At 45.3% G+C, this 23,401-nt stretch overlaps 2 protein-coding genes across 5 annotated transcripts in view; both read right to left on the minus strand.

The window, feature by feature from the left end:
* Positions 1-2,434: 2,434 nt before the first annotated feature.
* On the minus strand, positions 2,435-4,626 carry LOC138674686 (uncharacterized). Its single transcript, XM_069762502.1, has 3 exons — positions 4,573-4,626; positions 3,239-3,507; positions 2,435-2,969 (listed from the first exon to the last, which is right to left on the minus strand). The coding sequence occupies exons 1-3, from the start codon at positions 4,624-4,626 to the stop codon at positions 2,435-2,437; spliced, it is 858 nt and encodes a 285-aa protein (XP_069618603.1).
* A 1,029-nt stretch (positions 4,627-5,655) lies between these two features.
* The window catches only part of LOC138677312 (diacylglycerol O-acyltransferase 2-like), a 47,771-nt gene continuing 30,025 nt past the window's right edge, over positions 5,656-23,401 (minus strand). For all 4 annotated transcript variants that reach the window (XM_069767351.1, XM_069767352.1, XM_069767353.1 and 1 more), the window contains 2 exons: positions 21,738-21,940; positions 5,656-6,582 (listed from right to left, as the gene is read on the minus strand). In XM_069767351.1, the coding sequence (XP_069623452.1) occupies positions 6,428-6,582; positions 21,738-21,940 (358 nt within the window). In that variant the 3' untranslated portion in view covers positions 5,656-6,427. The remainder of the gene's footprint in view (positions 6,583-21,737; positions 21,941-23,401) is intronic.

Here is a 23,401-nt window from a genome sequence, read left to right on the forward strand (position 1 = left end):
GTATGGTCTAGATCAGGTGTTGAGCTCACCATCCCTGGTGGTCTAGTATGGTCTAGATCAGGTAATGAGCTCACCATCCCTGGTGGTCGAGTATGGTCTGGTTCAGGTATTGAGCTCACCATCCCTGGTGGTCTAGTATGGTCTAGATCAGGTATTGAGCTCACCATCCCTGGTGGTCTAGTATGGTCTAGATCAGGTAATGAGCTCACCATCCCTGGTGGTCGAGTATGGTCTGGTTCAGGTATTGAGCTCACCATCCCTGGTGGTCTAGTATGGTCTAGATCAGGTATTGAGCTCACCATCCCTGGTGGTCTTGTATGGTCTAGATCAGGTAATGAGCTCACCATCACTGGTGGTCTAGTATGGTTTAGATCAGGTATTGAGCTCACCATCCCTGGTGGTCTAATATAGTCTAGATCAGGTATTGAGCTCACCATCCCTGGTGGTCTAGTATAGTCTAGATCAGGTATTGAGCTCACCATCCCTGGTGGTCTAGTATAGTCTAGATCAGGTATTGAGCTCACATCCCTGGTGGTCTAGTATGGTCTGGTTCAGGTATTGAGCTCACCATCCCTGGTGGTCTAGTATAGTCTAGATCAGGTATTGAGCTCACCATCCCTGGTGGTCTAGTATAGTCTAGATCAGGTATTGAGCTCACCATCCCTGGTGGTCTAGTATAGTCTAGATCAGGTATTGAGCTCACCATCCCTGGTGGTCTAGTATGGTCTAGATCAGGTATTGAGCTCACCATCCCTGGTGGTCTAGTATAGTCTAGATCAGGTATTGAGCTCACCATCCCTGGTGGTCTAGTATAGTCTAGATCAGGTATTGAGCTCACCATCCCTGGTGGTCTAGTATGGTCTGGTTCAGGTATTGAGCTCACCATCCCTGGTGGTCTAGTATGGTCTAGATCAGGTATTGAGCTCACCATCCCTGGTGGTCTAGTATGGTCTAGATCAGGTAATGAGCTCACCATCCCTGGTGGTCTAGTATGGTCTGGTTCAGGTATTGAGCTCACCATCCCTGGTGGTCTAGTATGGTCTAGATCAGGTATTGAGCTCAAAATCCCTGGTGGTCTTGTATGGTCTAGATCAGGTAATGAGCTCACCATCACTGGTGGTCTAGTATGGTCTAGATCAGGTATTGAGCTCACCATCCCTGGTGGTCTAATATAGTCTAGATCAGGTATTGAGCTCACCATCCTTGGTGGTCTTGTATGGTCTAGATCAGGTATTGAGCTCACCATCCCTGGTGGTCTAGTATAGTCTAGATCAGGTATTGAGCTCACATCCCTGGTGGTCTAGTATGGTCTGGTTCAGGTATTGAGCTCACCATCCCTGGTGGTCTAGTATAGTCTAGATCAGGTATTGAGCTCACCATCCCGGGTGGTCTAGTATGGTCTAGATCAGGTATTGAGCTCACCATCCCTGGTGGTCTAGTATAGTCTAGATCAGGTATTGAGCTCACCATCCCTGGTGGTCTTGTATAGTCTAGATCAGGTATTGAGCTCACCATCCCTGGTGGTCTAGTATGGTCTAGATCAGGTATTGAGCTCACCATCCCTGGTAGTCTAGTATAGTCTAGATCAGGTATTGAGCTAACGATCCCTGGTGGTCTAGTATAGTCTAGGTCAGGTTTTGAGCTAACCATGGTGGTCTAGTATAGCCTAGATCAGGTATTGAGCTCACCATCCCTGGTGGTCTAGTATGGTCTGGGTCAGGTATTCGGCTAATGATCCCTGGTGGTCTAGTATGGACTGGGTCAGGTATTGAGCTAATTATCCCTGATGGTCTAAGGCAATAAAAATTTAATTTCAGATTGGTTGGTTGCCCAGGGTGAAAAAGTTGATGATTTCTCACAGGTGGTTTAGAGCAGAATAGGGGATCCTGCTCATCATTCCTAGTGTTCAAGGAACTTAGGCTAGACGGAGGCATAGACCGCCCCCTCCTGGTGACATTCATCAGGTCACCTGGTCGGCCACCCTAGCTAACGCTTTCTAACCCTGTTCAGTGGTACGGTCAATGTGGCTCACTAAGAATACACAAGGTCCAAATGTTGAGGCCATCACACTGACAAACCTGCCTAAGGGGTCGTTCACATGCCACGTTTCTTCAATTGCTGTTTTTTCATGCCAAAAAAAATTGCAGCATTTTCGAGTAACAGCAAAACAAAGGAGATTTTTAATTACAAAATGTCTAGTGTTTTTTTTTGAGCCTCATGGTATATAAAATGACAAAAAAATGCATAAAAAACACATGTATTGAACGCTGCATTTTTCCAGTCAACCGATGTGGTTTTAGTGCAGGAAATAAATGCAGAGTGTAAACATACCCTAAAGACGGGTTTTTTACATGGAGTTTTTTTAATCGTTTGCTTTTGGACTACAAATGCCATATTGCGTGGCAAATGAAGGATTGATCTCTGCTGTGACTTGTCAGTGTGTACCTCTGGACAGACGCTGCTCTGCTACTTTGCTGGACTCTTCTACCTTTCTGGACTCTTCTACCTTGCTGGACTCTTCTACCTTGCTGGACTCTTCTACCTTGCTGGACTCTTCTACCTTGCTGGACTCTTCTACCTTGCTGGACTCCTCTACCTTGCTGGACTCTGCTACATTGCTGGACTCTGCTATATTGCTGGACCCTTCTACATTGCTGGACTCTTCTACATTGCTGGACTCTTCTACCTTGCTGGACTCTTCTACCTTGCTGGACTCTTCTACCTTGCTGGACTCTGCTACATTGCTGGACTCTGCTACATTGCTGGACCCTTCTACATTGCTGGACTCTGCTACATTGCTGGACCCTTCTACATTGCTGGACCCTTCTACATTGCTGGACCCTTCTACCTTGCTGGACTCTGCTACATTGCTGGACTCTGCTACATTGCTGGACTCTGGTACATTGCTGGATGCTGCTACATTGCTGGACTCTGCTACATTGCTGGCTCCGCTACATTGCTGGACTCTTCTACATTGCTGGACTCTGCTACATTGCTGGCTCCGCTACATTGCTGGCTCCGCTACATTGCTGGATGCTGCTACATTGCTGGACTCTGCTACATTGCTGGCTCCGCTACATTGCTGGACTCTGCTACATTGCTGGCTCCGCTACATTGCTGGACTCTTCTACATTGCTAGACTCTTCTACATTGCTGGACTCTGCTACAACGCTGGACTCTGCTACATTGCTGGCTCCGCTACATTGCTGGATGCTGCTACATTGCTGGACTCTGCTACATTGCTGGCTCCGCTACATTCCTGGACTCTTCTACATTGCTGGACTCTTCTACATTGCTGGACTCTTCTACTTTGCTGGACTCTTCTACTTTGCTGGACTCTTCTACTTTGCTGGACTCTGCTACTTTGCTGGACCCTTCTACATTGCTGGACTCTGCTACATTGCTGGACCCTTCTACATTGCTGGACCCTTCTACATTGCAGGACTCTTCTACATTGCTGGACTCTTCTGTATAGCCAGTGACATACCTAGCGCTGCTCTTTGCTACCTTTTCATAGCAAGCCCTCTGACATACGCAACCCTGCTACATCTCTGGATTCTGCTACATTTCTGGACTCTGCTACATCTCTGGATTCTGCTACATTTCTGGACTCTGCTACATCTCTGGACTCTGCTACATTACTACCGTGAGTCTTCTGACCTACTGAACCTTGCTATATAACTGGACTCTACGTCTAAACAGATCAGGAATCACTTCCGGACCTAGTGCAGACCTCCAGTTCGTCTACGGGGGGCCACAGAACGTGCAATTACCTCCATTTTTTTTATTTCCATGCTGTAACATTGTTTTTATTTCTATACCAAACAACCTCTTTAGCGCTTTTTAATCTTTGTACCAAGACGCGACAAATCTTGAAATGACCTTGATGGGATATCTTATAGGTTGGAATTTAAAAGGGAGAAATAACTAATTTGGTCTCTCTAGAAAAAAAATTCTTACGTTACCTATGATCCATCTCGGAAAATTCTACCAATAAACCTCACAATCTCTCAGCCTTCACCCTTAGATGTGTCCTCCTCACCTTTGCTCCCTTATCAAACTTCACGCTTTATCATTGTTGGCCTTTAATCCTGACTGATCCTTGTTTTTTTATCCACCATCAGCCCTTCTTTAAAGGCCTTGACAACTTCCCTTGATTTGCTTACAAAGTTTTTCTCCTTTTAACTACAATGTTTTCTTCTAGTCTCAGAACAAAGATAGTAAGAATCCCATAAAAATAGACTTTGGTCAGTCCTACAAATCCATTATTTTTCTGATCTCTTCTTTTTGACACTTGTGAGTGGGACCTAAAACAAGCCTGTGTTATATAGAGATGTAGTCTATTTAGCAAAACCTCCTATGATAATTTTGGCCAAAAATGTTACAACATATAGGTAAATTGGGTTACCAAGCCTTGTTGTCACTCCAAGAAAGGGAAGTGTACGCGGAAAAGAATGGGTTGGTATCTTAGTGGATCTTGACTAAAGTTGACTTGGCCACCAAAACCAAGTTAGAAGTAGGTCTTGACCAGGCCTCCATTGTGAAATCATGCTGAAGAACAAAATTGACTACCTCCTTTCTGTTTTTGGTGATTGAAGTCTTGAGATGTTTTGACTGGACCTTCATCGTGTCCCAGTCAAGGTTTGGGACACATTGAAGGTCCAGTCAAGACATCTCAAGACTTTGATCACCAAAAACAGAGGGGAGGTAGTCAATTTTGTTCTTCAAAATGATTTCACGATGGAGTCAAGGTTTGGGAAGACCACTACCTGACTCAACTTCAGGCAGCCTGAGCTAACAAAGCTGAGGTCCCCTAAGCTACCTCACACATGACATGTCCCACTTCCATCCAATTCCTCATGAGGGTTCAAGTTTTAGGCAGAGGGATTAGTTCTTAATCCGGAATCATAAAGATCATATTATTTCCTTTACCATTCATGGTGACTAAATCTGGAAGGAATAGAAATGAGAATAATATGATTTGGAAGATTCTTCTTAGGTTCATATCATATATTTCGAGACACCCTTGAGACAAATGACTAATTGTTGACTGAAATTAAAGGACCACGTGATATATTTCAAATAGGGCCTGTGTGTATGTATACTGATTGACTATATAAGTGGGCAGCTCAAAGTTGAGTGTGGTCCTTTTTTCTAACTCATCATCTTGGATTTCTGACTAGAGACTGCCCTGATGGTAGACCCAGGTAGAATCATCTCCAAAGACCAAAACTGACCTTATTGATATCTTGATTTTTTTCCGTCAAATATGACTTAAAAAAGTAACCATTTGTGATAAGGTTTCAGAAGAAGAGGAGAATATGTCAGAAAGAATGGTTTGATGTCTTCGAAGTTCAATCAAAGTTGACTTGGCCACCTAAACCTAAAGAAGATGAAAGTCTTGGCCTGGACTCTGAGGCTTATGCTTTCATGTTGTGAAATTACGTTGAAGAAAAAATTGACTAACTCCTCTCTGTTTTTTTGCGATTGGAGTCTTGAGATTTTCAAACTGGATCTTCAGCATTTTCCAGTTAAGGTTTGGGAAGGATACTATCTGCCTCAACTTTAGATAACCTGAAGACACGCCTACAGATAATAGGGGGAGTCACACACTCCTTGCCATAAAAAGTAGGACTAAATAAAAAGGCCAATATCTCTGGAACCGTATGGTTTATTTAGAAAAAACAAAAAACAGAATACTCAGGAGAACAACGCTAATAAAATAGGATAAAAAATTAATCACTTTTGAGCTGATGACAAACCTTCCTTGAAGACTTACAAAGATGGTTCTTGTCTACATTCAACCTGATAAAATTTTGTTAAACAGGAAAATGACCATGAAAAAAATTATTCTCCATCTTTTTAACATTTTTAACTAATTTAAAATGGAAAACCAGATCTGAAATATGCTAATTTCAAGGAATTCTCCACATTAAGACACAATTAGGAAGATTTTGATGTCTGAAAGAAGCTTTCAACTGGACAACTTGAGGTTTTTTTTTATAAAGTCCTCCTTGAAATACGAGGGTTCTAAAAAAATGATTGGTGTTTAATTCCTTTAGAACGTGCTGGGTCCATGAGAAGGGTGGCGCAAACTGTATGGAGAAGTTCTGTGTAGACCTACAACATTCCCGGGAGGACCACTCGTACGATTGAACTTGTTCCTGGGCTTCATTTCTTACCAGTCTTTAGATAAGGTCAGGACCGGTCTCGGAATCAATCACTCCCATCTTTTTATGGTTTCACACTTACAAGAAAATGCAGGAAAATCTCACAGCTTGGTAGAAAGTCTAGAAGAAGCTGGACCACTACTCTTATTTCTCAACCTACAGTCCTGGTAAAAGGCGTCCTCCTGATCTCCGTGTTTACATTTCATGTCCATTTTACAAATTTTCGTTATTTTCTTCCAATCCAAAAAGTTGAAAAGTCAGATGACTTTAAGATTGTCAGATGCGGAAAGTCCACAAGAGATCTTGTACTCATTAAACAGTTCCTTCAGCCCCTCTATGTACAGTGCGTGATACTGATCCACTTCACTCTCCGACGGGACCGGACAGTGCGGGACTCGGATCGGTTTTCCGACTGTAATGAAATTGAGAAGGTTAATAAAACAAAGGGTTAATTCAAGTACATATTCTACAATATAGGGGGCAGTATTATACTAGTTATATTCTTGTACATAGGAGCAGTATTATAGTAATTATATTCTTGTACATAGGAGGCAGTATTATAGTAGTTATATTCTTGTACATAGGGGCAGTATTATAGTAGTTATATTCTTGTACATAGGAGCAGTATTATAGTAGTTATATTCTTGTACATAGGGGCAGTATTATAGTAGTTATATTCTTGTACATAGGGGCAGTATTATAGTAGTTATATTCTTGTACATAGGAGCAGTATTATAGTAGTTATATTCTTGTACATAGGAGCAGTATTATAGTAGTTATATTATTGTACATAGGGGCAGTATTATAGTAGTTATATTCTTGTACATAGGAGCAGTATTATAGTAATTATATTCTTGTACATAGGAGGCAGTATTATAGTAGTTATATTCTTGTACATAGGGGCAGTATTATAGTAGTTATATTCTTGTACATAGGAGCAGTATTATAGTAATTATATTCTTGTACATAGGGGCAGTATTATAGTAGTTATATTCTTGTACATATGAGCAGTATTATAGTAGTTATATTCTTGTACATAGGGGCAGTATTATAGTAGTTATATTCTTGTACATAGGAGCAGTATTATAGTAGTTATATTCTTGTACATAGGGGCAGTATTATAGTAGTTATATTCTTGTACATAGGGGCAGTATTATAGTAGTTATATTCTTGTACATAGGGGGCAGTATTATAGTAGTTATATTCTTGTACATATGAGCAGTATTATAGTAGTTATATTCTTGTACATAGGGGCAGTATTATAGTAGTTATATTCTTGGACATAGGAGCAGTATTATAGTAGTTATATTCTTGTACATAGGGGGCAGTATTATAGTAGTTATATTCTTGTACATAGGAGCAGTATTATAGTAGTTATATCCTTGTACATAGGGGGCAGTATTATAGTAGTTATGTTCTTGTACATAGGAGCAGTATTATAGTAGTTATATTCTTGTACATAGGAGCAGTATTATAGTAGTTATATTCTTGTACATAGGAGCAGTATTATAGTAGTTATATTCTTGTACATAGGAGCAGTATTATAGTAGTTATATTCTTGTACATAGGGGGCAGTATTATAGTAGTTATATTCTTGTACATAGGAGCAGTATTATAGTAGTTATATCCTTGTACATAGGGGGCAGTATTATAGTAGTTATGTTCTTGTACATAGGAGCAGTATTATAGTAGTTATATTCTTGTACATAGGAGCAGTATTATAGTAGTTATATTCTTGTACATAGGAGCAGTATTATAGTAGTTATATTCTTGTACATAGGAGCACTATTATAGCAGTTTGTTATAGCTGGCAATCAGGCAACACAGCGTGCAGTAATCAGCGCACATACAGAGATCTGGCAATAACCCAAAACAATAGGACGAGCTCTGAGACGTGGAATCTCTGTAGACTGCAGTACCTGAACTATCCTCACACAACTGGAAGCAGCAGTGGATTGCGCCTATCCACTACCTATGCAACTCGGCACTGCCTGAGGAGCTGACTAGCCTGAAGATAGAAATACAAGCCTGACTTACCTCAGAGAAATACCCCAAAGGAATAGGCAGCCCCCCACATATAATGACTGTTAGCAAGATGAAAAGACAAACGTAGGAATGAAATAGATTCAGCAAAGTGAGGCCCGATATTCTAGACAGAGCGAGGATAGCAAAGAGAACTATGCAGTCTACAAAAAACCCTAAAACGAAAACCACGCAAAGGGGCAAAAAGACCCACCGTGCCGAACTAACAGCACGGCGGTGCACCCCTTTGCTTCTCAGAGCTTCCAGCAAAAGATAATAACAAGCTGGACAGAAAAAACAGAAAACAAACTAGAAGCACTTATCTAGCAGAGCAGCAGGCCCAAGGAAAGATGCAGTAGCTCAGATCCAACACTGGAACATTGACAAGGAGCAAGGAAGACAGACTCAGGTGGAGCTAAATAGCAAGGCAGCCAACGAGCTCACCAAAACACCTGAGGGAGGAAGCCCAGAGACTGCAATACCACTTGTGACCACAGAAGTGAACTCAGCCACAGAATTCACAACAGTACCCCCCCCTTGAGGAGGGGTCACCGAACCCTCACCAGAACCCCCAGGCCGACCAGGATGAGCCACATGAAAGGCACGAACAAGATCTGGGGCATGGACATCAGAGGCAAAAACCCAGGAATTATCTTCCTGAGCATAACCCTTCCATTTGACCAGATACTGGAGTTTCCGTCTAGAGACACGAGAATCCAAAATCTTCTCCACAATATACTCCAATTCCCCCTCCACCAAAACAGGGGCAGGAGGCTCCACAGATGGAACCATAGGTGCCACGTATCTCCTCAACAACGACCTATGGAATACATTATGTATGGAAAAGGAGTCTGGGAGGGTCAGACGAAAAGACACCGGATTGAGAATCTCAGAAATCCTATACGGACCAATAAAACGAGGTTTAAATTTAGGAGAGGAAACCTTCATAGGTATATGACGAGAAGATAACCAAACCAGATCCCCAACACGAAGTCGGGGTCCCACACGGCGTCTGCGATTAGCGAAAAGCTGAGCCTTCTCCTGGGACAAGGTCAAATTGTCCACTACCTGAGTCCAGATCTGCTGCAACCTGTCCACCACATTATCCACACCAGGACAGTCCGAAGACTCAACCTGTCCTGAAGAGAAACGAGGATGGAACCCAGAATTGCAGAAAAATGGAGAGACCAAGGTAGCCGAGCTGGCCCGATTATTAAGGGCGAACTCAGCCAACGGCAAAAATGACACCCAATCATCCTGGTCAGCGGAAACAAAACATCTCAGATATGTTTCCAAGGTCTGATTGGTTCGTTCGGTCTGGCCATTAGTCTGAGGATGGAAGGCCGAGGAAAAAGATAGGTCAATGCCCATCCTACCACAAAAGGCTCGCCAGAACCTCGAGACAAACTGGGAACCTCTGTCAGAAACAATATTCTCAGGAATGCCATGTAAACGAACCACATGCTGGAAGAACAAAGGCACCAAATCAGAGGAGGAAGGCAATTTAACCAAGGGCACCAGATGGACCATTTTAGAAAAGCGATCACAAACTACCCAAATGACAGACATCTTTTGAGAAACGGGAAGGTCAGAAATGAAATCCATCGAAATATGTGTCCAAGGCCTCTTCGGGACCGGCAAGGGCAAAAGCAACCCACTGGCACGTGAACAGCAGGGCTTAGCCCTAGCACAAATTCCACAGGACTGCACAAAAGCACGCACATCCCGTGACAGAGATGGCCACCAGAAGGATCTAGCAACCAACTCCCTGGTACCAAAGATTCCTGGATGACCGGCCAGCACCGAACAATGAAGTTCAGAGATAACTTTACTAGTCCACCTATCAGGGACGAACAGTTTCTCGGCCGGACAACGATCAGGTTTATTAGCCTGAAATTTCTGCAACACTCTCCGCAAATCAGGGGAGATGGCAGACACAATGACTCCTTCCTTGAGGATACTCGCCGGCTCAGATAACCCCGGAGAGTCGGGCACAAAACTCCTAGACAGAGCATCCGCCTTCACATTTTTAGAGCCCGGAAGGTATGAAATCACAAAATCAAAACGAGCAAAAAACAACGACCAACGGGCCTGTCTAGGATTCAAGCGCTTGGCAGACTCAAGATAAGTAAGGTTCTTATGATCAGTCAAAACCACCACGCGATGCTTAGCACCCTCAAGCCAATGACGCCACTCCTCGAATGCCCACTTCATGGCCAGCAACTCTCGGTTGCCCACATCATAATTACGCTCAGCAGCAGAAAATTTCCTGGAAAAGAAAGCACATGGTTTGAACACTGAGCAACCAGAACCTCTCTGTGACAAAACCGCCCCTGCACCAATCTCAGAAGCATCAACCTCGACCTGGAACGGAAGAGAAACATCAGGTTGACACAACACAGGGGCACAGCAAAAACGACGCTTCAACTCCTGAAAAGCTTCCACGGCAGCAGAAGACCAATTAACCAAATCAGCACCCTTCTTGGTCAAATCGGTCAATGGTCTGGCAATGCTAGAAAAATTACAGATGAAGCGACGATAAAAATTAGCAAAGCCCAGGAATTTCTGCAAACTTTTTAGAGATGTCGGCTGAGTCCAATCCTGGATGGCCTGAACCTTAACCGGATCCATCTCGATAGTAGAAGGGGAAAAGATGAACCCCAAAAATGAAACTTTCTGCACACCGAAGAGACACTTTGATCCCTTCACGAACAAGGAATTAGCACGCAGTACCTGGAAAACCATTCTGACTTGCTTCACATGAGACTCCCAATCATCTGAGAAGATCAAAATGTCATCCAAGTAAACAATCAAGAATTTATCCAGATACTCACGGAAAATGTCATGCATAAAAGACTGAAAAACAGATGGAGCATTGGCAAGTCCGAACGGCATCACCAGATACTCAAAATGACCCTCGGGCGTATTAAATGCCGTTTTCCATTCATCTCCCTGCCTGATTCTCACCAGATTATACGCACCACGAAGATCAATCTTAGTAAACCAACTAGCCCCCTTAATCCGAGCAAACAAGTCAGAAATCAATGGCAAGGGATACTGAAACTTAACAGTGATCTTATTAAGAAGGCGGTAATCAATACACGGTCTTAGCGAACCATCCTTCTTGGCTACAAAAAAGAACCCTGCTCCCAATGGTGACGACGATGGGCGAATATGTCCCTTCTCCAGGGACTCCTTCACATAACTGCGCATAGCGGTGTGTTCAGGTACGGACAAATTAAATAAACGACCCTTAGGGAATTTACTACCAGGAATCAAATCGATAGCACAATCACAATTCCTATGCGGAGGAAGGGCATCAGACTTGGACTCTTCAAATACATCCTGAAAGTCCGACAAGAACTCTGGGATGTCAGAAGGAATGGATGACGAAATAGACAAAAATGGAACATCACCATGTACTCCCTGACAACCCCAGCTGGTTACCGACATAGAGTTCCAATCCAATACTGGATTATGGGTTTGTAGCCATGGCAACCCCAACACGACCACATCATGCAAATTATGCAGTACCAAAAAGCGAATAACTTCCTGATGTGCAGGAGCCATGCACATGGTCAGCTGGGCCCAGTACTGAGGCTTATTCTTGGCCAGAGGTGTAGCATCAATTCCTCTCAACGGAATAGGACACCGCAAAGGCTCCAAGAAAAATCCACAACGTTTAGCATAATCCAAATCCATCAGATTCAGGGCAGCGCCTGAATCCACAAACGCCATGACAGAATATGATGACAAAGAGCACATTAAGGTAATGGACAAAAGGAATTTGGACTGTACAGTACCAATAACGGCAGAGCTATCGAACCGCCTAGTGCGTTTAGGACAATTAGAAATAGCATGAGTAGAATCACCACAATAGAAACACAGTCTGTTCAGACGTCTGTGTTCGTGCCGTTCTACTTTAGTCATAGTCCTGTCGCACTGCATAGGCTCAGGCTTACTCTCAGACAATACCGCCAGATGGTGCACAGATTTACGCTCGCGCAAGCGACGACCGATCTGAATGGCCAAGGACATAGACTCATTCAAACCAGCAGGCATAGGAAATCCCACCATTACATCCTTAAGAGCTTCAGAGAGACCCTTTCTGAACAAAGCCGCTAGTGCAGATTCATTCCACAGAGTGAGTACTGACCATTTTCTAAATTTCTGACAATATACTTCTACATCATCCTGACCCTGGCATAAAGCCAGCAGATTTTTCTCAGCTTGATCCACTGAATTAGGCTCATCGTAAAGCAATCCCAGCGCCTGGAAAAATGCATCAACATTACTCAATGCAGAATCTCCTGGTGCAAGAGAAAACGCCCAGTCCTGTGGGTCGCCGCGCAAAAAAGAAATAATAATCAAAACCTGTTGAATAGGATTACCAGAAGAATGAGGTTTCAAGGCCAAAAATAGCTTACAATTATTTCTGAAGCTCAGGAACTTAGTTCTGTCACCAAAAAACAAATCAGGAATCGGAATTCTTGGTTCTAGCATCGATTTCTGATCAATAGTATCTTGAATCTTTTGTACATTTACAACGAGATTATCCATTGAGGAGCACAGAGCCTGAATATCCATGTCCACAGCTGTGTCCTGAAGCACTCTAATGTCTAGGGGAAAAAAAAGACTGAAGACAGAGCTAAGAAAAAAAAATGATGTCAGGATTTCTTTTTTCCCTCTATTGGAAATCATTGAAAGGCTCCTTGTACTGTTATAACTGGCAATCAGGCAACACAGCGTGCAGTAATCAGCGCACATACAGAGATCTGGCAATAACCAAAAACAATAGGACGAGCTCTGAGACGTGGAATCTCTGTAGACTGCAGTACCTGATCTATCCTCACACAACTATAAGCAGCAGTGGATTGCGCCTATCACTACCTATGCAACTCGGCACTGCCTGAGGAGCTGACTAGCCTGAAGATAGAAATACAAGCCTGACTTACCTCAGAGAAATACCCCAAAGGAATAGGCAGCCCCCCACATATAATGACTGTTAGCAAGATGAAAAGACAAACGTAGGAATGAAATAGATTCAGCAAAGTGAGGCCCGATATTCTAGACAGAGCGAGGATAGCAAAGAGAACTATGCAGTCTACAAAAAACCCTAAACGAAAACCACGCAAAGGGGCAAAAAGACCCACCGTGCCGAACTAACAGCACGGCGGTGCACCCCTCTGCTTCTCAGAGCTTCCAGCAAAAGATAATAACAAGCTGGACAGAAAAAACAGAAAACAAACTAGAAGCACTTATCTAGCAGAGCAGCAGGCCCAAGGAAAGATGCAGTAGCTCAGATCCAACACTGGAACATTGACAAGGAGCAAGGAAGACAGACTCAGGTGGAGCTAAATAGCAAGGCAGCCAACGAGCTCACCAAAACACCTGAGGGAGGAAGCCCAGAGACTGCAATACCACTTGTGACCACAGAAGTGAACTCAGCCACAGAATTCACAACAGCAGTTATAATCTTGTACATAGGAGCAGTATTATAGTAGTTATATTCTTGTACATAGGAGCAGTATTATAGCAGTTATATTCTTGTACATAGGAGCAGTATTATAGTAGTTATATTCTTGTATATAGGAGCAGTATTATAGTAGTTATATTCTTGTACATAGGAGCAGTATTATAGTAGTTAGATTCTTGTACATAGGAGCAGTATTATAGCAGTTATATTCTTGTACATAGGGGCAGTATTATAGTAGTTATGTTCTTGTACATAGGAGCAGTATTATAGTAGATATATTCTTGTACATAGGAGCAGTATTATAGTAGTTATATTTTTGTAAATAGGAGCAGTATTATAGTAGTTATATTCTTGTACAAAGGGGCAGTATTATAGTAGTTATATTCTTGTACATAGGAGCAGTATTATAGTAGTTATATTCTTGTACATAGGGGCAGTATTATAGTAGTTATATTCTTGTACATAGAGGCAGTATTATAGTAGTTATATTCTTGTACATAGGAGCAGTATTATAGTAGTTATATTCTTGTACATAGGGGCAGTATTATAGTAGTTATATTCTTGTACATAGGAGCAGTATTATAGTAGTTATATTCTTGTACATAGGAGCAGTATTATAGTAGTTATATTCTTTTACATAGGAGCAGTATTATAGTAGTTATATTCTTGTACATAGGAGCAGTATTATAGTAGTTATATTCTTGTATATAGGAGCAGTATTATAGTAGTTATATTCTTGTACATAGGAGCAGTATTATAGTAGTTAAATTCTTGTACATAGGAGCAGTATTATAGTAGTTATATTCTTGTATATGGGAGCAGTATTACAGTAGTTATATTCTTGTACATAGGGCAGTATTATAGTAGTTATATTCTTGTACATAGGAGCAGTATTATAGTAGTTATGTTCTTGTACATAGGAGCAGTATTATAGTAGTTATATTCATGTACATAGGAGCAGTATTATAGTAGTTATATTCTTGTACATAGGAGCAGTATTATAGTAGTTATATTCTTGTACATAGGGGCAGTATTATAGTAGTTATATTCTTGTACATAGGAGCAGTATTTTAGTAGTTATATTCATGTACATAGGAGCAGTATTATAGTAGTTATATTCTTGTACATAGGAGCAGTATTATAGTAGTTATATTCTTGTACATAGGGGCAGTATTATAGTAGTTATATTCTTGTACATAGGGGCAGTATTATAGTAGTTATATTCTTGTACATAGGGGCAGTATTATAGTAGTTATATTCTTGTATACAGTGGGCAGTATTATGGTAGAATGTATTATAGTGTAATGTTCTCATGCTGAACATTATTAGTAATATTGGTAAAGACTAATAGAATTAGAATCCCTTTAAGATCATTTTGGGTAATCCTATGCTCCTCTTGCCCCCCACCTCCTATACAGATAACACTCCCACTCCCTATTTTTGTGGACCCTCATTATTATGATCATGTTCTCTCCCTTTTCTCCGGTGTCTGTATATTCCATCTGTCCCCCTCTCATTATAACAGATTTTCTCCCCCTCCGTCTCTCGCTGCCCTCTCCTTCTCCTCATCCTCTGTGTCCTCTGTGCTGTTCTCTTTGTGCTCTTTCCTTTTCTTCCTGTGCCCCCTCCTCTGCCCGGCTGTGGTGCCCCCTCTCTCCTCTCCCCGCTCTCCATGGCTCTGTGCTCTATATCTCTCTGTGTTCTCAGTATCTCTGTAACCGGATGACACAGAATCTGCATCTAATGTTACCATAACCTAGAATTACACCCCCTGCAGAGCATCTCACCCAGATACAATGTACAGCGGCCACTGCAGAGCATCTCACCCAGACATAATGTACAGCAGCCACAGCAGAGCATCTCACCCAGATACAATATACAGCGGCCACTGCAGAGCATCTCACCCAGACATAATGTACAGCAGCCACTGCAGAGCATCTCACCCAGATACAATATACAGCGGCCACTGCAGAGCATCTCAACCAGTCACAATATACAGCGGCCACTGCAGAGCGTCTCAACCAGTCACAATATACAGCGGCCACTGCAGAGCATCTCACCCAGACATAATGAACAGCGGTCACTGCAGAGCATCTCACCCAGATACAATGTACAGCAGCCAGTGCAGAGCATCTCACCCAGACATATTGTACAGCAGCCACTGCAGAGCATCTCACCCAGTCACAATATACAGCGGCCACTGCAGAGCATCTCACCCAGATACAATGTACAGCAGCCACTGCAGAGCATCTCACCCAGACATAATGTACAGAGGCCACTGCAGAGCATCTCACCCAGATACAATGTACAGCGGCCACTGCAGAGCATCTCACCCAGACATAATGTACAGCGGCCACTGCAGAGCGTCTCACCCAGACATAATGTACAGCGGCCACTGCAGAGCGTCTCACCCAGATACAATATACAGCGGCCACTGCAGAGCATCTCACCCAGATACAATGTACAGCGGCCACTGCAGAGCATCTCAACCAGTCACAATATACAGCGGCCACTGCAGAGCATCTCAACCAGTCACAATATACAGCGGCCACTGCAGAGCATCTCACCCAGACATAATGAACAGCGGTCACTGCAGAGCATCTCACCCAGATACAATGTACAGCAGCCAGTGCAGAGCATCTCACCCAGACATAATGAACAGCGGTCACTGCAGAGCATCTCACCCAGATACAATGTACTGCGGCCACTGCAGAGCATCTCACCCAGACATATTGTACAGCAGCCACTGCAGAGCATCTCACCCAGACATAATGTACAGCGGCCACTGCAGAGCATCTCACCCAGTCACAATATACAGCGGCCACTGCAGAGCATCTCACCCAGATACAATGTACAGCAGCCACTGCAGAGCATCTCACCCAGACATAATGTACAGAGGCCACTGCAGAGCATCTCACCCAGATACAATGTACAGCGGCCACTGCAGAGCATCTCACCCAGACATAATGTACAGCGGCCACTGCAGAGCGTCTCACCCAGACATAATGTACAGCGGCCACTGCAGAGCGTCTCACCCAGATACAATATACAGCGGCCACTGCAGAGCATCTCACCCAGATACAATGTACAGCGGCCACTGCAGAGCATCTCACCCAGACATAATGTACAGCGGCCACTGCAGAGCGTCTCACCCAGACATAATGTACAGCGGCCACTGCAGAGCATCTCACCCAGACATAATGTACAGAGGCCACTGCAGAGCGTCTCACCCAGATACAATGTACAGCGGCCACTGCAGAGCGTCTCACCCAGACATAATGTACAGCAGCCACTGCAGATCATCTCACCCAGACATAATGTACAGCGGCCACTGCAGAGCGTCTCACCCAGACATAATGTACAGCGGCCACTGCAGAGCGTCTCACCCAGACATAATGTACAGTGGCCACTGCAGAGCATCTCACCCAGACATAATGTACAGCAGCCACTGCAGAGCATCTCACCAAGACATAATGTTCAGCGGCCACTGCAGAGCATCTCACCCAGACATAATGTACAGCAGCCACTGCAGAGCATCTCACCCAGACATAATGTACAGCGGCCACTGCAGAGCGTCTCACCCAGACATAATGTACAGCGGCCACTGCAGAGCGTCTCACCCAGACATAATGTACAGCGGCCACTGCAGAGCATCTCACCCAGATACAATGTACAGCGGCCACTGCAGAGCATCTCACCCAGACATAATGTACAGCGGCCACTGCAGAGCATCTCACCCAGACATAATGTACAGCAGCCACAGCAGAGCATCTCACCCAGATACAATATACAGCGGCCACTGCAGAGCATCTCACCCACACACAATGTACAGAGGCCACTGCAGAGCATCTCACCCAGATACAATATACAGCGGCCACTGCAGAGCATCTCACCCAGACATAATGTACAGCGGCCACTGCAGAGCGTCTCACCCAGACAAAATGTACAGCGGCCACTGCAGAGCGTCTCACCCAGACATAATGTACAGTGGCCACTGCAGAGCATCTCACCCAGACATAATGTACAGCGGCCACTGCAGAGCATCTCACCCAGACATAATGTTCAGCGGCCACTGCAGAGCATCTCACCCAGACATAATGTACAGCGGCCACTGCAGAGCATCTCACCCAGACATAATGTACAGCGGCCACTGCAGAGCGTCTCACCCAGACATAATGTACAGCGGCCACTGCAGAGCGTCTCACCCAGACATAATGTACAGTGGCCACTGCAGAGCATCTCACCCAGACATAATGTACAGCGGCCACTGCAGAGCATCTCACCCAGATACAATGTACAGCGGCCACTGCAGAGCGTCTCACCCAGACATAATGTACAGCGGCCACTGCAGAGCGTCTCACCCAGACATAATGTACAGTGGCCACTGCAGAGCATCTCACCCAGACATAATGTACAGCGGCCACTGCAGAGCATCTCACCCAGATACAATGTACAGCGGCCACTGCAGAGCATCTCACCCAGACATAATGTACAGCGGCCACTGCAGAGCATCTCACCCAGGCATAATGTACAGCGGCCACTGCAGAGCATCTCACCCAGACATAATGTACAGAGGCCACTGCAGAGCATCTCACCCAGACACAATGTACAGCGGCCACTGCAGAGCATCTCACCCAGACATAATGTACAGCGGCCACTGCAGAGCATCTCACCCAGACATAATGTACAGCGGCCACTGCAGAGCGTCTCACCCAGACATAATGTACAGTGGCCACTGCAGAGCATCTCACCCAGACATAATGTACAGCAGCCACTGCAGAGCATCTCACCCAGACATAATGTTCAGCGGCCACTGCAGAGCATCTCACCCAGACATAATGTACAGCAGCCACTGCAGAGCATCTCACCCAGACATAATGTTCAGCGGCCACTGCAGAGCATCTCACCCAGACATAATGTACAGCAGCCTCTGCAGAGCATCTCACCCAGACATAATGTACAGCGGCCACTGCAGAGCATCTCACCCAGACATAATGTACAGTGGCCACTGCAGAGCATCTCACCCAGACATAATGTACAGCAGCCACTGCAGAGCATCTCACCCAGACATAATGTTCAGCGGCCACTGCAGAGCATCTCACCCAGACATAATGTACAGCGGCCACTGCAGAGCGTCTCAACCAGACATAATGTACAGCGGCCACTGCAGAGCATCTCACCCAGACATAATGTACAGCACCCACTGCAGAGCATCTCACCCAGACATAATATACAGCACCCACTGCAGAGCATCTCACCCAGACATAATATACAGTGGCCACTGCAGAGCATCTCACCCAGACATAATGTACAGCGGCCACTGCAGAGCATCTCACCCAGACATAATGTACAGCACCCACTGCAGAGCATCTCACCCAGACATAATATACAGTGGCCACTGCAGAGCATCTCACCCAGACACAATGTACAGCGGCCACTGCAGAGCATCTCACCCAGACGTACTGTACAGCGGCCACTGCAGAGCATCTCACCCAGACGTACTGTACAGCGGCCACTGCAGAGCATCTCACCCAGACGTACTGTACAGCGGCCACTGCAGAGCATCTCACCCAGACACAATGTACAGCGGCCACTGCAGAGCATCTCACCCAGACATAATGTACAGCAGCCACTGCAGAGCATCTCACCCAGATACAATGTACAGCGGCCACTGCAGAGCATCTCACCCAGACATAATTTAGAGCGGCCACTGCAGAGCATCTCACACAGACATAATATACAATGGCCACTGCAGAGCATCTCACCCAGACATAATGTACAGCGGCCACTGCAGAGCATCTCACCCAGACATAATATACAGTGGCCACTGCAGAGCATCTCACCCAGACATAATGTACAGCGGCCACTGCAGAGCATCTCACCCAGACATAATGTACAGCGGCCACTGCAGAGCATCTCACCCAGACATAATATACAGTGGCCACTGCAGACCATCTCACCCAGACATAATATACAGTGGCCACTGCAGAGCATCTCACCCAGATACAATATACAGCGGCCACTGCAGAGCATCTCACCCAGACATAATGTACAGCAGCCACTGCAGAGCATCACACCCAGGCATAATGTACAGCGGCCACTGCAGAGCATCTCACCCAGACACAATGTACAGCGGCCACTGCAGAGCATCTCACCCAGACATAATATACAGTGGCCACTGCAGAGCATCTCACCCAGACATAATGTACAGCGGCCACTGCAGAGCATCTCACCCAGACATAATGTACAGAGGCCACTGCAGAGCATCTCACCCAGACACAATGTACAGCGGCCACTGCAGAGCATCTCACCCAGACATAATGTACAGCGGCCACTGCAGAGCATCTCACCCAGACATAATATACAGTGGCCACTGCAGAGCATCTCACCCAGACATAATGTACAGCGGCCACTGCAGAGCATCTCACCCAGACATAATGTACAGCGGCCACTGCAGAGCATCTCACCCAGACATAATGTACAGCGGCCACTGCAGAGCATCTCACCCAGACATAATATACAGTGGCCACTGCAGAGCATCTCACCCAGACATAATGTACAGCGGCCACTGCAGAGCATCTCACCCAGACATAATATACAGTGGCCACTGCAGAGCATCTCACCCAGACATAATGTACAGCAGCCACTGCAGAGCATCTCACCCAGACATAATGTACAGCGGCTACTGCAGAGCATCTCACCCAGACACAATGTACAGCGGCCACTGCAGAGCATCTCACCCAGACATAATGTACAGCGGCCACTGCAGAGCGTCTCACCCAGACATAATGTACAGCGGCCACTGCAGAGCATCTCACCCAGACATAATGTACAGATGCCACTGCAGAGCATCTCACCCAGACATAATATACAGCGGCCACTGCAGAGCATTTCACCCAGACACAATGTACAGCGGCCACTGCAGAGCATCCCACCCAGACATAATGTACAGCGGCCACTGCAGAGCATCCCACCCAGACATAATGTACAGTGGCCACTGCAGAGCATCTCACCCAGACACAATGTACAGAGACCAATGCAGAGCATCTCACCCAGACATAATGTACAGAGGCCACTGCAGAGCATCTCACCCAGATACAATGTACAGCGGCCACTGCAGAGCATCTCACCCAGACATAATGTACAGCGGCCACTGCAGAGCATCTCACCCAGATACAATGTACAGCGGCCACTGCAGAGCATCTCACCCAGACATAATGTACAGCAGCCACTGCAGAGCATCTCACCCAGACATAATGTACAGCGGCCACTGCAGAGCGTCTCACCCAGATACAATATACAGCGGCCACTGCAGAGCATCTCACCCAGATACAATATACAGCGGCCACTGCAGAGCATCTCACCCAGACATAATGTACAGCGGCCACTGCAGAGCATCTCACCCAGATACAATGTACTGCGGCCACTGCAGAGCATCTCACCCAGATACAATGTACAGCGGCCACTGCAGAGCATCTCACCCAGATACAATGTACAGCGGCCACTGCAGAGCGTCTCACCCAGACATAATGTACAGCGGCCACTGCAGATCATCTCATCCAGATACAATGTACAGCGGCCACTGCAGAGCATCTCACCCAGACATAATGTACAGCGGCCACTGCAGAGCATCTCACCCAGATACAATGTACAACGGCCACTGCAGAGCATCTCACCCAGACATAATGTACAGCGGCCACTGCAGATCATCTCACCCAGATACAATATACAGCGGCCACTGCAGAGCATCTCACCCAGATACAATGTACAGCGGCCACTGCAGAGCATCTCACCCAGACATAATGTACAGCGGCCACTGCAGATCATCTCACCCAGATACAATATACAGCGGCCACTGCAGAGCATCTCACCCAGACATAATGTACAGCGGCCACTGCAGAGCATCCCACCCAGACATAATGTACAGCGGCCACTGCAGAGCATCTCACCCAGACACAATGTACAGCAGTCAGGTAATAGGTGGAGGACATTATGGGGGTGGTTAGGAGTGTGCTGGTGTCAGGGGGCTTCATCTTTATCATGTTCTCTAATCACCGGCTGATACTCACCCACAGAGGTCAGGGGGCGCGGGAACGGATTGAGACCCCAGCTCGCCTCCCCAAACACTGCTGTCCCTTTAAATAGACAGGGGGCAAATCCCACATGTTTCTGGAACAGGAGCTGAAGCTTCCACCCCCAGGAACCGGGGGACAAGCGCACTTGTTCATAGAGGTCGTTCTCTCCGAAGGAATAGACGGGAACCAGGTCCGCCCTGAAAGAAGAAAAGGCATCGCGGGTCACCAGAGGATCGCCCATGACGAAAAGCAGCACCTCATTATATCATATATATTACAGGGCTGCGCACTCCCGGGGAATATTAGATGTGGCCATATATCAGCTGAAAGGAAACCAGGAAAAGACAGATAAGAGAGTTAGAAGCTCACCGAGGGATCCTCAGTTACCTCATTCTGCAGTCAATACAGAAGAACATTCTTCATGAAACTCAATTTACAACTTTCTAGAAAAAAAACTACTGTGTGCCTCCAAAAACTGTGTGCCAGTGACTAGTGCCTGGAAGAACTGAGGCCTAAGGGGTAAGGTGTCACATGCCAGTGTAAGGAGACTTAGAGGAGACACGTTACCCCTTAGATCCCAGTCACAGGCCTCTCATTCTGATAAATCAGACCTCTTGCTTTGCTCTGATGAGGGGCAAACATCCCGCAATAAGTGTCTGCAATTAGAGATTCTGGTTTGACACTTCTCCAAAAGTCATATGGCAAGGCTCGTTAAAGTTTAAATTATTGACTTAGCGGATCTCTACTTACAAAAGATGGTGTCACAGTTCTCTGAAGAGGCTATTTGCATAATTTACTTTCCTAGAGAAGAATTGCATGGCCTATAAGTCTCCTTACACGGCATATAAGTCTCCTTACACTAGGATGTCACGCTCCACAAGGTGAAACGTCTCCCCCATGACCAGTCAGAGACCTCTCACTCAGCCAACTCCGATCTTTTGCTTTGCACTGATGAGTGGCAAATGCCTCGAAACATGTGTCTGCTAAATTAAGATTCTGGTCATGTGGCAAGGCTCGTTAAAGGGTCGTTATTGACTTTTAGGATTGCTACTTCCAAAAGGTGGTGTCAGAATTCAAGTCCTCTTCCACTCTGAAGAGGCTTTTTACGTAATTTAATGTCCTAGAGAAGCATTGCATGGCCTATAAGTCTCCTTACACTGACATGTCAGGCATGCCACTCTCCCCAAAGAGAGATGTTACCCCTCAGAGTCCTCACATTCAGGAAAATCAGATCTCTTGCATTGCACTGATGAAGGGCAAACATCCCGAAACACGTGTCTGCAAACTGAGATTCTGCTTTGGCTTTCATTCTAAGTCACGTGACAAGGCTCGTTAAAGGGTTGATATTGACTTTAAGGATCGCCGATTCCAGAACTTAGTGTTAGAACTTAAGTTTTCCTCTCTGGGAAATTCAATATGCAAATAGTCTCTTCAAAGGAGCTTACCATGGCCTATAAGTCTCCTTACACTGGCTTGTTAGCTATGTTACATGCCAGAAGCTTCTTTCTTTGCAGCATTTTTTTCCACATTTATAAAACGTTCCCGCGGCACCATATGTAAGAGTGTAATGTTTGTTTGTACTTCCAACGATTACTGAGTCGATAAAGAGGGATCTAAGCAGGGATCTTGATTTTTGTGATCTACCGAGAATTCTTTTC

The sequence above is a fragment of the Ranitomeya imitator genome, chromosome 4 (genome assembly GCF_032444005.1).
Source record: "Ranitomeya imitator isolate aRanImi1 chromosome 4, aRanImi1.pri, whole genome shotgun sequence".
Lineage (NCBI taxonomy): Eukaryota > Metazoa > Chordata > Amphibia > Anura > Dendrobatidae > Ranitomeya > Ranitomeya imitator.

Excerpts from the sequence above, each read along its gene's own strand:
- LOC138674686 (XM_069762502.1), bottom strand. The coding sequence starts at position 4,626 with ATGAAGGTCCAGTCAAAACATCTCAAGACTTCAATCACCAAAAACAGA. Across the intron at positions 3,508-4,572 it reads TCACCAAAAACAGAAAGGAG|GTAGCAAAGAGCAGCGCTAG; the intron begins GTAGTCAATTTT and ends TGCTATGAAAAG. Across the intron at positions 2,970-3,238 it reads AATGTAGCGGAGCCAGCAAT|AAGAGTCCAGCAATGTAGCG; the intron begins GTAGCAGAGTCC and ends CCAGCAATGTAG.